The sequence below is a fragment of the Triturus cristatus genome, chromosome 9, assembly GCF_964204655.1.
Source record: "Triturus cristatus chromosome 9, aTriCri1.1, whole genome shotgun sequence".
Lineage (NCBI taxonomy): Eukaryota > Metazoa > Chordata > Amphibia > Caudata > Salamandridae > Triturus > Triturus cristatus.
This window is the reverse complement of record NC_140592.1, coordinates 137,730,104-137,742,709: the sequence shown is the minus strand read 5'-3', so window position 1 is coordinate 137,742,709 and position 12,606 is coordinate 137,730,104. Positions and strand designations below refer to the sequence as shown.

The 12,606-nt window shown below is 42.4% G+C and overlaps 1 protein-coding gene across 6 annotated transcripts in view; it reads right to left on the bottom strand.

Moving 5' to 3' along the window:
* The window catches only part of PRKCD (protein kinase C delta), a 391,800-nt gene that overhangs the window by 40,697 nt on the left and 338,497 nt on the right, over positions 1 to 12,606 (bottom strand). For all 6 annotated transcript variants that reach the window (XM_085624544.1, XM_085624546.1, XM_085624547.1 and 3 more), the window contains 4 exons: positions 7,670 to 7,701; positions 6,459 to 6,544; positions 4,873 to 5,002; positions 2,288 to 2,388 (listed from right to left, as the gene is read on the bottom strand). In XM_085624544.1, coding sequence (XP_085480670.1) covers positions 2,288 to 2,388; positions 4,873 to 5,002; positions 6,459 to 6,544; positions 7,670 to 7,701 — 349 coding nt within the window. The remainder of the gene's footprint in view (positions 1 to 2,287; positions 2,389 to 4,872; positions 5,003 to 6,458; positions 6,545 to 7,669; positions 7,702 to 12,606) is intronic.

Genomic DNA, 12,606 nt, shown 5'->3' with positions numbered 1-12,606 from the left:
GGCTGGTTCTGCACAGGCTTGCTGAAGGAACATGCCTGTGCGCCCCTGCCTTGGCCACGAAAGGAACGAAAACCAGGAGTGGCCGGGGTCTTCGTGGAAAGACCCAAGGACTTGGCCGTGACCCGCGAGTCCTTAAAACGCTCCAGTGCACTGTCGGCCTTATCACCAAACAGGCGAGTGCCATCAAAGGGAATATCCACGAGCGAGCTCTGGACATTAGGCAAGAACCCAGTAGATCGCAACCAGGTGTGGCAATGCAGCGCCACAGTCGTAGAAATCGCCCTGCCCAACGAGTCAGCGGTGTCCAAACCACACCGAATGGCGAACTTAGCCGCGTCCTTACCCTCAGCAACCGCCTGGGAAAGTAGAGCCTGGACCTCCTCAGGATACTGAGGCAACACCTGAGCAACAGTATCCCACACCGCATGGGAATAGCGGCCCAATAAGCAGGCGGTGTTCACCGACCGCAGCACCAAGCTGGCCGAAGAGAACAACCGCTTAGCGAACTGTTCCAGCTTCTTAGAGTCCTTATCCGGCAGAGCTGTGGGAAAGGCACTCTGCAACGTCGAGGCTTGGATGACCAGACTCTCAGGCGTGGTATGAGTGGACAGAAATGCGGGGTCACCAGGCGGTGAAGCCTGGCGACATTCTTATCCACAGGGGCCTCCGTGGCCGGTCGCGACCAAGTGCCCAACAGAACGTCGGTGAGGACGTCATTGAAGGGAAGCAGTGGCTCAGACGAAGTAGACGCCGTCTGGAGCACCTCGGTGAGGAGGTTAGTTTTGAGGGCCACCGTAGGAAGAACGAGGTTGAGGACCTCAGCAGCCCGACGGAGCACCATCGTGTAGGAAGCGCCTTCCTACATTGTAGGCGGGGAGAGGCAAACCCCGGGTCAGAAGAGACATCGAGGTCGCCGGCGTCCTCCAGATTATCCATCCAGTCCTGCTCGGAGTCACACTGACGGGCAAGAGGGTCCTCGGATCCCTCCGAGTCAACCTCCATCTCCGTTGCAGGAGGAGCCGTCCGCGGCGGTAGAGTCGGAGAAGCGTTGGGACGAGTGCCGGGCCTCCAGCAGTTTCCGGCGCCGATCCCTCAAGGCCTTCGGGCCATGGCCCGACAGTCCCGGCAGGCCCGGGAGTCATGGTCGATTTCCAGGCAGTAGAGGCAAACATCATGGGGGTCCGCCACCAACATATTGCGACGGCAGGCCCCCACAGGACTTAAATCCAGGCATCCCTACGTGCACCAGGAGAAAAAAAGGGGGGGGGGGGAAAGTCTCAAAAGAGTAGTCAAAAAGTGACTAAGGTACATGCTCTATCCGGATCTGCGCTTGCTGGCGCGGAAAAAGAAAGAACTGACGTCAGCATGCATGGGTGGTGCCTAAGTGGTCTCCATGAAGTCATCTCGGTGCTTACGGCGCCAGTGGCGGACGCGGAGCCGCACAACGCCACCTACTGACGCGCAGGGGTACTGCTACAAAAAACTTTACGGATCCAGTCTGACGCCTGGGGATATTTTAAGGTAAGGAATCTATCACTAACGTGTCTCTTTCAGATACTAATACACACAATATGGACAGTTAACGTTTTTCAAAATGGTGTTGAAGAAATTTGAACAATATAGGACTATGGACTGTAGAGTAGACCATAGTTATTGGTCCAAGACTATATGGCCCAATTAGAAAGCTAGACTGCATGTGACTGGGAAGGGTCAATGTGTTATTGACACCTCCAAAATTGAAAATGGGCAGTAATTTACAAGAGGCTGAATTAATATCAAATAACAGAAGATACTGACAATCTCTGAAGGAATTTGATTAACACCCAGGCTCTCAAAATTCCAATGCATGTGCTAATAATGCTAAAGATAAGAAGTTGCAGTGAAGTTCAGAAGAAGCCATACTTTATGTAACTGGTGAACCCATCACCAAAAATGATTTGGAGCACTTCTTTGCATGTTAATTTAACAATGTTAATTGAGATGTGTGTTACACTTCTCCTGAATGTCCACATCAGCACAAGCATTCAACATAGATAAAGGAAAGTGACTACCCTGATATTCTGCACAGACTATTTGTAGATGGTCAGAATTTCGAAAGGTGATTTTGCCGATGCTAAATGAATCATGTGACAAGGTGCTGAAAATGTAGAGTACGACAAGGCACACTTTGGGAGTCAAAGTTTGTGAGCCTATGGAATTCTAGTTACATAAGGAAATTGTAGAAACATGTTGCTTTATGCTGAATAAAACGAATAAAAGAATACTTCCAAATGAGGTTGAGTCTTACCAAAGTAACTTGATTTAAAGCTTCTGCTAACAATTTCTGATTGATCCCACACAAATTGGCCACTTTGGTTTGGCACTTGTGGTGCACGTTCATTGCACAGTCTAGAAGGGAGAAAACATTCAAAACAATTATTTTGTTGAATCATATTTGCATATGGTAACACAATTTGTGGACATAGATTAGAAAAACCATACCTATGTTTCTATACCAGTGATATTCTTTAATTTGTTCATGTACCTTTATACTCTTTTTTTCTCCCAATGATGACAAAATACCACCAGTGTCACCTTTGTTGATCAAATCAGTAATGCCCATAAATGCCAACAAGCACTATATTTAATGTAGCTAAAACAGGGACAACATATCATGCACCTTATATCCTCCCATAGACCATTTGACTCAAAAGTGCCGAAGAATTAACTGCCAATCTCAAGGATAGTCAGAAGCTTAATGGACAGAGTCATTTTTTTATGTCACTATTCACTTTCATGATGAATTTTTTATAGCGATGCATGGAATGGTATGTCTGCACATAGAAATACCATTTGTGCCCTCTTAGGAGACATATGGTCTACAGAGAATACATTCCATCGTACAATGGAACCATAACCTGATACACGAAGGCTTCCAGCCAACCTTTTACTCTCATAAATGTTTTATATGCATATAAGTGCATATGATTTTCAAAAAGTTAATACAAAGAATCATATTTTGGGAGTGATTGTATTAAAGGAAATCAAATATAAAATCCATTTAAAGTTCACAAATCATTTTCAGACTTCCTCCATCCAAAAAGGAGTAAAGAAACTCATTTTTAATGAAGTGAAACTAATATTAGTTGGCAGTTTTTGTACTGGTAAGGAGTCTAATAATACTACGAATGGAACTTATTGGATGAAAATAAAGCAAACTAATTGCAATTCTTACAAGAACTCATTGTAATCCTAACAGAAAATGAGTTACAATTGAGAGTGGATATGGTTTCTGCATTAAATGGCAAAAGGTACACAAGTTTTAATCTGATGAATATGCCGAAGTAAAAACATTAAAAATGAAAATAAACTGCAATGAGTTTGTGCAGAATACTAAATGAGGATTTAGAAGAACGTTTTGAAGGAAACACATGAATTAAACAAATAAGAATTGTTGCATTGAAATCCCAAACTAAGAGCAGTGTAGGACCTTTTAAGGAAGATGAACAGGCAACCAAAGGAGTTTATTTGAGTATGTTATGAGAGAAATAGATCGGAACTATGGGAAAATGAGCAGTAAGGGTGGAGTGTTTGGAATACTAATATCCACTAAATCCAAGCAGACTGATAACTCAGTTGAGGGTGGGTAGTGTTGTGGTCGTGGGAATATGGGAGTTATACTGTAGATGATTTGTAAAGTCAATTCAAATATGTTAAAGGTGTATTCTGTTTTTCTCTACTGGTTATATGAAAATATAATGAAGAGATTGTTACATATCTTGAAGATGGACCTGTGGTGGTCCAAAATGCATTAGGGAAAATATACAAAATATATAAAATCTTAGTAGAGAAATGTTAACGTGCTTGTTTAAGGAAAACAGAAGTTTGAAATATAAACAACGGTGGAATGTATCAAAAAAGTGACGAGGAAGAATTGATTAAGATGAATGAAGTAGAACAGATTAAACCCGTATTTGAGTATGCTCATGCAGAAGTTCTTTTCTAAGGGCAATAAAATGGACTGAATATGCAGGTTGGCATTCAAGTAGGACACAGATTGCATATTTACTAAGTATCTTAATCATCTCACAATGATTTCAAGCCCTGATTCATCTCTAGAGCAGGGTAGATGAAAAATGAGAAAATTGCTATAGAGGTATTGATCACTGCGAGTATTTAATACATTTACAAACGTTCAGGTTTCTTCTCTCCCTGGACAGAACATTACTCTATTATCAGATGAAAGAGGTTTCAAAATGCGTATACAATAATGAACATTGTGACCATTACAGGTAACAGGGCCCCCAAACCTCTCTGCACCAAATTACTTTGAGGCATACACTGTAGTAGTTAGTACTATGTAAAAATCTAAAAAAATAAAATGTTCGGAAATATTTTTGGGTCCATTGTCGGTAACATAGTTTTATCTCAAGGCAACAATCAATTAGGCTAAAACAGTAACTGCAACCCATCCTGACAAATCATTGAAGACACTAGGAAGAATAAGATTAGGACTTTTGGTTATGAGGCAATTGGATTTTATAAAGATATTTAACCCTCATTATTCAATATGATATCCCTTCCACGAGAGAGACAAATTTACCAAAAGCTATACCATACCTTGCTCTAAGATTACTATTTAATTTAATATAACAGACAACAAATTCTACAGCTGGTCATGTCACACACAACTAGATTTAGATAATTCTTTTAATAGTACCTAGAAGTATGATACAAACAACAGCAATAGCATGTAATATAGATAAGCTTTCCCGAACCAACTGAATTTGATTAATACCACATTGAATATTTCCCTTAAACAAAATGACCTGTAGAAATCCCTTCTTGCACTCGAACATTTTCAACACAGAGGAAGGAAACAACCAAAAATACCTTCACATTTCATTCCTTGTTTCACTAGTCCCCACAGTAGGCTGCCACAGTGGTCACAAAAGGTGGGACTTTTATAATTGTAGGGTTTAAATCGATGTGGCATATCAATGTTGAAGCGCTCCTTTTGAAACTGAAATGCATATGAAGAAAAAGTAAAATGACAATAGCCTGTATATTTCAGCTTGACCTACAATTTTAGTTTATTGTTTACCATAATCAAAGCAGCAGGTTTCTACAAATGCTCACACAGAACCATCCAACAGACAATTAACCATCCGAGATAGCTTACTAGCAGGTTTCTACAAAAAATCAAAACTCAGGCTTTGCATAAGTGGTTGCTATAAATTATAAGAAATTGCTTATTAGTGATGGTCAAGCACTGGAGTAAATCCCAAACAACTATCTCTGCTATTTTCCCGAACTACTTTAAAATCTAAAACTGCACCACAGTAAAATCTGTTTCCTATCTCATCACACTTTTGCAATTCCACATACATGATTCGGTCTTCAAACATCAGCAATTTAAATAAAAATTAATTCATACTTTTGATATATATTAAACCATATAAACCTTCAGAAATATCAATAACTGACAAATCAATCACAATGAACTTGCAATATTATTTAGAAACCTATGATTCAAATTCCCCCCAAAAGTACCTATTGAAATCAAAAGACCACTGTCATCAATGATTAAGACTGCACTGTCAACATCCTAATTGGCTCAAAATTGTTCCTGATGTAAGCATCGTGTCTGCGTTTAAAATATGGACAAGAAAATCAGTGGAAGAGTAATATTAACAGAATCCCTTCTTAATTTTACACTTGCTACTTGATTAAAATGTCACTCACTAGCATAACCCAATTCCCACCATGGGATTCTGTTGGCTTACAAATGACTCTCCCACAATTCTACACTTCCAATCAATCATCTTGTACATTTGAATGCCACCATCCTCAGTATATCTTCAGAGCAAATGTCTCTATCGTTTACGAAGGGTGCCATTGAATAGCCAGCCTTCCATGACCCTTTTCCTTCCAACACCATCTATCAATACGATTTCTTGACTAGACCATGGGTTGTTGGAAGTTCCTCAAAGCTCCAGTTCACATCTGTGACAAGACTGAAAAATCAGAATAGTTACTGATGCCTTCTCTTATGCAAGTGCACAACTGATGGCTGTATACAAAAGGCAAGTTCACATGTTTTCGCTTGAGAACTTGAAATATACTCAAAACCCAGAAAACAAAGCAAGACTGTGAATCACAAGACAGTGACTTTATTCCTGGTTTATAGTCCACTACATGTCTGAAACACTAACAGAACCCACCTTAAACCTCTGAAAGCAAACAGTAGTAGGGAATAAAAGGACCTTGGTCGTAAATGAAAATTACTCTTGTGCATTGGTAATCAGGCTGAGAGGCATGAGATGAAAAGGTGAACATTTAATGCCCATTGGTTTGACAATTCATTCTACCTTGACAATACAGGGTTTTCAACCACTTCAAGGTGAACCACACAACAAATTGTAAAGCTAGCATCACAGAGCAATGTCTGGCAAACAGTACAGAAGTCTTTGTCTCACCACTGTATCTCTGCTGTTTGTGGCCGATCCAGTGCATCGGCCGATAATCTTATCGATACATTTCTTATGGATAGCAGCATTACATTCTTTAAAGGAAACAAAAGAAATAATGGTCAGAAAATACTCTGCAAAGAGGTACTCTTTAATGGATGTAGATTGACACCTTATGCTGCAATTTTCAGTAAAATAGGTTTCATAATGAGGAAGACCAAACTTTTTCCTTCCAGTGGCTTCCAATTGCACACAATATCTGACTCTTTGAAGCTTTCGAGGTCCAGTGAATGGTCAAATTGAGAAGGCATAACCATGTTATGAAACGGCATCAACGCCCTTAGTGAAGCTTTACTAGCTTCGAAATATAAAATATATAACAGACCCAGAGAAGCATTTTTCTGTCAAACAACCAGGGGTCATGGAAAGTTGTTTGCTGCACATGAGGAGGTTTCCACCCGCAGTAAAATGCCATAGGCTGCATCGGAGAGATTTAACTGGCTCAAAAAAGCTTGAGCTAAAAATGACTTTTTTATTGTAAACATTTGACTGCTTATCTATTAAGTGAAGCTCAGAGCAGTTACTTTGCTAGTTTCTTTGCTCCAGGCCTTTTTATTTCAGTTTATGGGTGTGGTAAAAGTTTGAAAATCAACAATTTTGAGTAAGTAATGATTTCATGAAATTATTTTTTTTTAAATCATTTATTTTGGAGAAACAGTAAAGTGGCCCTTCGCATTAGATAGAGTACTACTTCTGTAAAAAAGGTTTGGACAACGGAAACTAATAGCTATTCTTCTTAGATAGCAGCAAATTGTTGACTGTTCACCTGCGTTCCAGAAGCTTACCAAAAACCTTGTACCCTTCCCTAGATTCTCCACACCACAAAATGAATCACTGTGCACAGACCAACACATTATTGATCTTGCCATATTTACAGTGCTATGCAGCTATTTAACGACAGTAATGGTATAGAAACAAATCACAATGCTTGGCCAATCTATTATTGGAAGGTAGCCCATACTGCACTTCCGGGTTACCATTGACACAAAATTACTAAAACTGCAACTACTTTAGCAATTGCTCAAGCAAATAGTTCAGCTACCCTTTTCATTTAACAATATATATAATACGGCCAGCATTGACTTTTAATGTAGCATTAGAGTAATTTGATGATACATTTTCTCACTTTCATACGAAGTAAAAACACTAGACATACTTACGTCTGCATTTGTACCCTTGCTTGTTAAGTCCCCTAAAATAAAAATAGGGTATAGTTAGAAAAAATTATATAACTTGCTAGCATTATGGTAGTTACTTCATAGAGGAAGTATTTTATGTGCAATTCATCCTTTTCAATAAAGACAGAATAAGTGTTTTGTGACATTCAAACTGTTAGACCTGCAAATGACACTTGGAATAAGAGAGTTCCAGGGTAGTCTGACAGTACATTCTCTTGCTATTCCTTTCTTCCTTCAACTCATCCGGATTTCAACTAAAAGTCTTGCTTAAGGACATTTACCAAAACATTTAGGTGCAGAAGTCAAGTACACATGTGGAAATGTTTGCACCGCTGCACTGAAACAGCTGAACCTCACATAAACAGAATGTGCATATTTTTAGAGGGAAAGGGACACTTACTACTGCTGTTAATCTAGTAGGTGGTCCAAATCCACAGTAATGGGTCTGTATTGGGAGGAGGAAACGGATGTTTCCATGCAAGTACCACGAGAGAAGACACTTTGCCAATGTGGTTAACATACACAGTGCTCTACTTTTCCGGGAATTCAATTCACACACATGGACAAAGGTGGGCACAAGGCGACGGATAACTGGGGTTCTTTACTCTGGGTTTTAGGCTTCTGTTACATTTATTTAAATAAGAAAGCAGGACGACCTGTCCTTCCTAATGCAGCTGAGGTGGAAACATCACTAGGTGGAAAACATTCTGTGCTTTCTCTTTCCCAAGCATGTATGTTTTCTTAATTATGAGTTAGTACTTGGATAAGACATCAGGAGAGGCCCTGCAAATATCTTTGGCCCCAGCCAAAAAAGCCTCTGGCAAGCCGCGACATTGACAATGCACTTCTGTTTTCAAAATAGTGCAATGAGTATAGGAAAGTGCCCTCATAGTCCTCAATCTTCCTAGAGAATGCAGAGAAAGGATTGCCATCCATGAAAAGGAAAATGTTACAGTTGTTTGCTGCATGTGTGGCTGAAGATTCACATGTTCTGCATACTCCTGTCATCTAGTGTTCGGCCCAGATGTGTGCAAGTTGTCTTTCTTCATAGAAGAGTTTCAAGTTACGAGGTACTGTGACTACTCCTCTTGTTGGTAAAATGCATGGGCATCAACTCCGTTGTCAGATTGTTTCCTTTTTACTATTGGGTTCAGAAGTGTCACAGTGCTCACTTCTGTATCCTCTGTTTTGCAATCCCTGTACTCCAGTCTAGGTTGGACGCCTGGATCCTTCGACCAAGAGACTCTCCGGTCGACCTCAACCCCTTGCAGTGTCTCGTCCTTAGGGGCCTCCCTGGCTCATCTACTCCATTCTAGACAATGCTTCAAATGTGATCGAATGGACACCCTTTAGATACAATCCCTGGACTGATCTCCACCAGGTCTGGAACCTCTGTCTCTCGCCCCAGCATGATGAGGCTGCCTGCGACTTCTGCCACTCTGTCCACTCAAAAAAAAAACCTCTGCGACTGTCGAGCTGCTGACTGGAGGCTTTCTCGCCCAATGCCAGTTACGGCTCTGACCTGGAGCTCGAAGACCTTCTGCCTGCATAACTGGTCATGTGTATGGCTCCCCCTCCCCATTCCCTCTCAACACTGCTTACAGGTCACTGCATAGGGGTGTTCAGTTGCTCTGGAGCCACAAAGGAAGGCTTCATGTCTGCCACAGCCTTTGGACCATGGTGAGGCCCAAACCTCTGCTTCGGACGGGACGCCCAGCCTTGGTTTGGCGCTGAAGAAAACATCAAAGCCAACTCACTCGGCACCGAATGCTCCACTCTCGTCACTGATCTGAGATTCTGAGCCAAAACTGTAGGTGTCTAAGCCAAAATCGACTTCAACGCCGGCTAGGAAAACCTCAGCACCGACAGCCGTTGAACCGATCCACCAAAAACTCCAGGACGAGATTGATGCTCTGCAATAGCACGTTGAGATTCACCTGCACAAGGGACGTCCCCATTCCAATGAAACACTTCATGGCAGGAGTATGCAGAGCATATGTATCGACAGCCACACATGCCTCGAAAATTGATATTCACGAGAAGTCAAAACGTTGTAAGGAGTTTTAACCTATTTAGGTATAAAGAAGCTGGCACAGAGTCTTGATGATCTAACCAAGATAACACTGTACCCTACAAAGCACTCAAATCCATTCTAAGCATATCCACAAATGATTCTTTCATAAGTTCCATAGGATGTTTATTCAAACTGTGAATTCTGTTGCACGAGGGGTTCCAGCCATTTATTACTCCCAGATTTTTTGCTTTCTGGATCGCCTTTTACTGTGGGGAGTCTCACTAAAGGTGTCCCACCCACAATAATGACATGGCACATGGACTGCACAAGATAAAGCTGCTGCGATGCTGCAGGGGTAAGGGGCACTTGGCTGGTCACACGTGAACATGTGTGCACATGAGAGAAGCCTGCACCTGTGAGGCTATTGTTGTACGCAGCCCGGTAGCTGCACACAGGTAGTGTGGTGCAGAAGAGACTCTGCAGGATTAGATATTGACCTGGGTTAGGTCTTATAATGCTAGTGTAAACTCGTAGGGAAAGGCAGTGTGGTTTACTCTTCAGTCTGCAGTGACACTTTTATACACATAGGGAAAACCTGCTTTAGAGTGCAGGTTCGCTTCCCTTTGGCCTACAAAGTGCAGGTACATATCAAAATGGTTTGGAACATAAGCACAAAAACAAAATTTGAGAGTTCCGAGAAGCCATCTGTATAACTTATGGGTCATCCAGAATTGTCATATTTCTCTGGCTCAGTTCAGGATTAGAGCCTAGGCCTTTTGTCACCCTGCTGGGCCAAGTCAATTACAGTTCACTCCAGCAGCAGGAACAAAGACCTCCCCACACAAAAGGAGCAATTAACAGGGTTTGCCTCAGCACCTGAGAAGGAAGGTTCAGGATGAAAATCTGTATCTGTTAATTACCTATCGCACTGTACCAGGACTGGGACAGCCCAGACTCACTGAACAAAGGAGTGAACCCAGACAACGAAAGCAATCACAGGAAGGGGCTCCTTTTTGAAATTTTGCTGGGAAAGGCGCTGGCAGTGATGTCAGCGAGGGGAGGAGCGGCGACGCAAAGAGCAGATGAGACCATTAACTACTAGATGACGCCCTCTTGATCTGCGCCAGCATGCTGTGCAGGAGGGTTGGGATATGGGTGGAGAGGTGATGTAGCACCCTAGGATTGCCCAAGGGTTCCTGACTTCTAGAACTTTCCACCCTCTTTTAAAAACTCCTGCACAAAGGAGAGAGGTCTGTTGGTGCGGTTTGTGCTTTTCGGTTAATGGACCCTGGGACTGTGCCATGGACAACTGGAAGGACAAATCCTTGATGCCCAACAGGATCAAGACTTTGACCCCAGTTGATCCCAAGACCAGTGGGTCTCTTCAAGGACCAGCACGGCTGGCCCACCTTACACTATCTGAGGAGCAGTTGGGGGAAATATTTTTACTTCTGCACCCAGAGACAAAGACCAGGAGGAAAGCTGGTGCAGGGAGCCTGTGTACCGACTCCCTGCAGATTATATTGCTTTTTAGAACTGCTCCTAGTGGCTAGAGCTCGCCTCCAGGAGTAAAATGAGCCCATGATTATGCAAACTGGGCCAACGGGACCGGAGAAATCCATCCCCTGAACGCAAGCAGCAACAGGAAGTTCCATCATGCTTCTCAAAAGGAGGAGGAGGGGCCCAGGATCCCAACTTTGGGTGCCAGAATGGTGAAGGGGAAAGCGCTGCTGGACTCCTCCCAATAGTGGTGGGCTTGCCCCCCTGTCCATGCCTGAGGAAGCACGAAGCCACCAAAGAAACAATATCCCAGCTGCAGGCTCCCTCGGCAGCAGGAGAAGGTGCTGCCCGAAAAGGAGCCGGCAAGGGCAGCCAGGGGTAGGCTCCCTGGGGGGCCCCCAATGAATGTAGGGTGCTCAGGTGGGACTGGGCACCTCCCAAGAGAAAGCAAACAAAAAGGAAAAGAGGTGTGTGGGGTGAGGTCACCCACCAGAAAACCAAACAGCAGATCTCCCTGATGCAGTGGGAGAGCTGCTCGTGTGATAATTACTGGTCCCCGTAATGCCATACAGAGTGTCTCAATTTGCCTATTTCCTTGGTCTGTGGTGGCCCCAGAATGGGTAGGAGTGCCACCAACAATGGAAAGAGCATGGGGCTGCAGGAGTGCCACAGCGCCCCCTCCCCTCTAGAAATGGTAAACACTGACCCTATCATTCTGGGTTTCCAAAATTTAGGATCCTTCTAGGATTTCCTTATGTTCCAAAGCACTCCCAGGGCTAGAGCTCTACAGCTAGGAGTGCAGCACCATCCAGGGGTTGTTTTTATGGCTGCAGTTACGAGACCTGGGAGTATATAAAAAAAATATAGACGGTATATTCATTTTAGAAATGCTTTATTGATGTAATAATACCAACAGTGATTACTGGTGATAGTGGATATGCTTTATTAATATTAATAATGGCATTTACCCATGGTCAATATTGATGATTGCATCTACGCACAACATGATGGTGTTTTTGATATGTCATTGTTGTTCTTGTAATATGATGACCCTTAATGAGGACAAAGCCCTGTTTTATTTAAAGTGATGCCCTCCTACATTGTAATGTTTTAATTGGTAGAGGTGGGGTGTACTATGATTTCAGAGGTCATGACCCTTTGGGGTACAATGTGATTACATAATCTCATCCAAGGTATTTTCAATCTGTTTTATGTATATATTTATGAATTAATACATAGCATCTAGCAGTGTATGTGTAATAATTCACTTTTCCTTTCTAAAAAAAAAAAAGCACTGACTGAACAATTATTTATTGAGTGTTATGGTATGCCAGTGAATAGTGATTACTAGCCCACATCACTTCCTCTGAGTAGGCCTTAGATTGCTCTGTTTTGCTACCCTGAG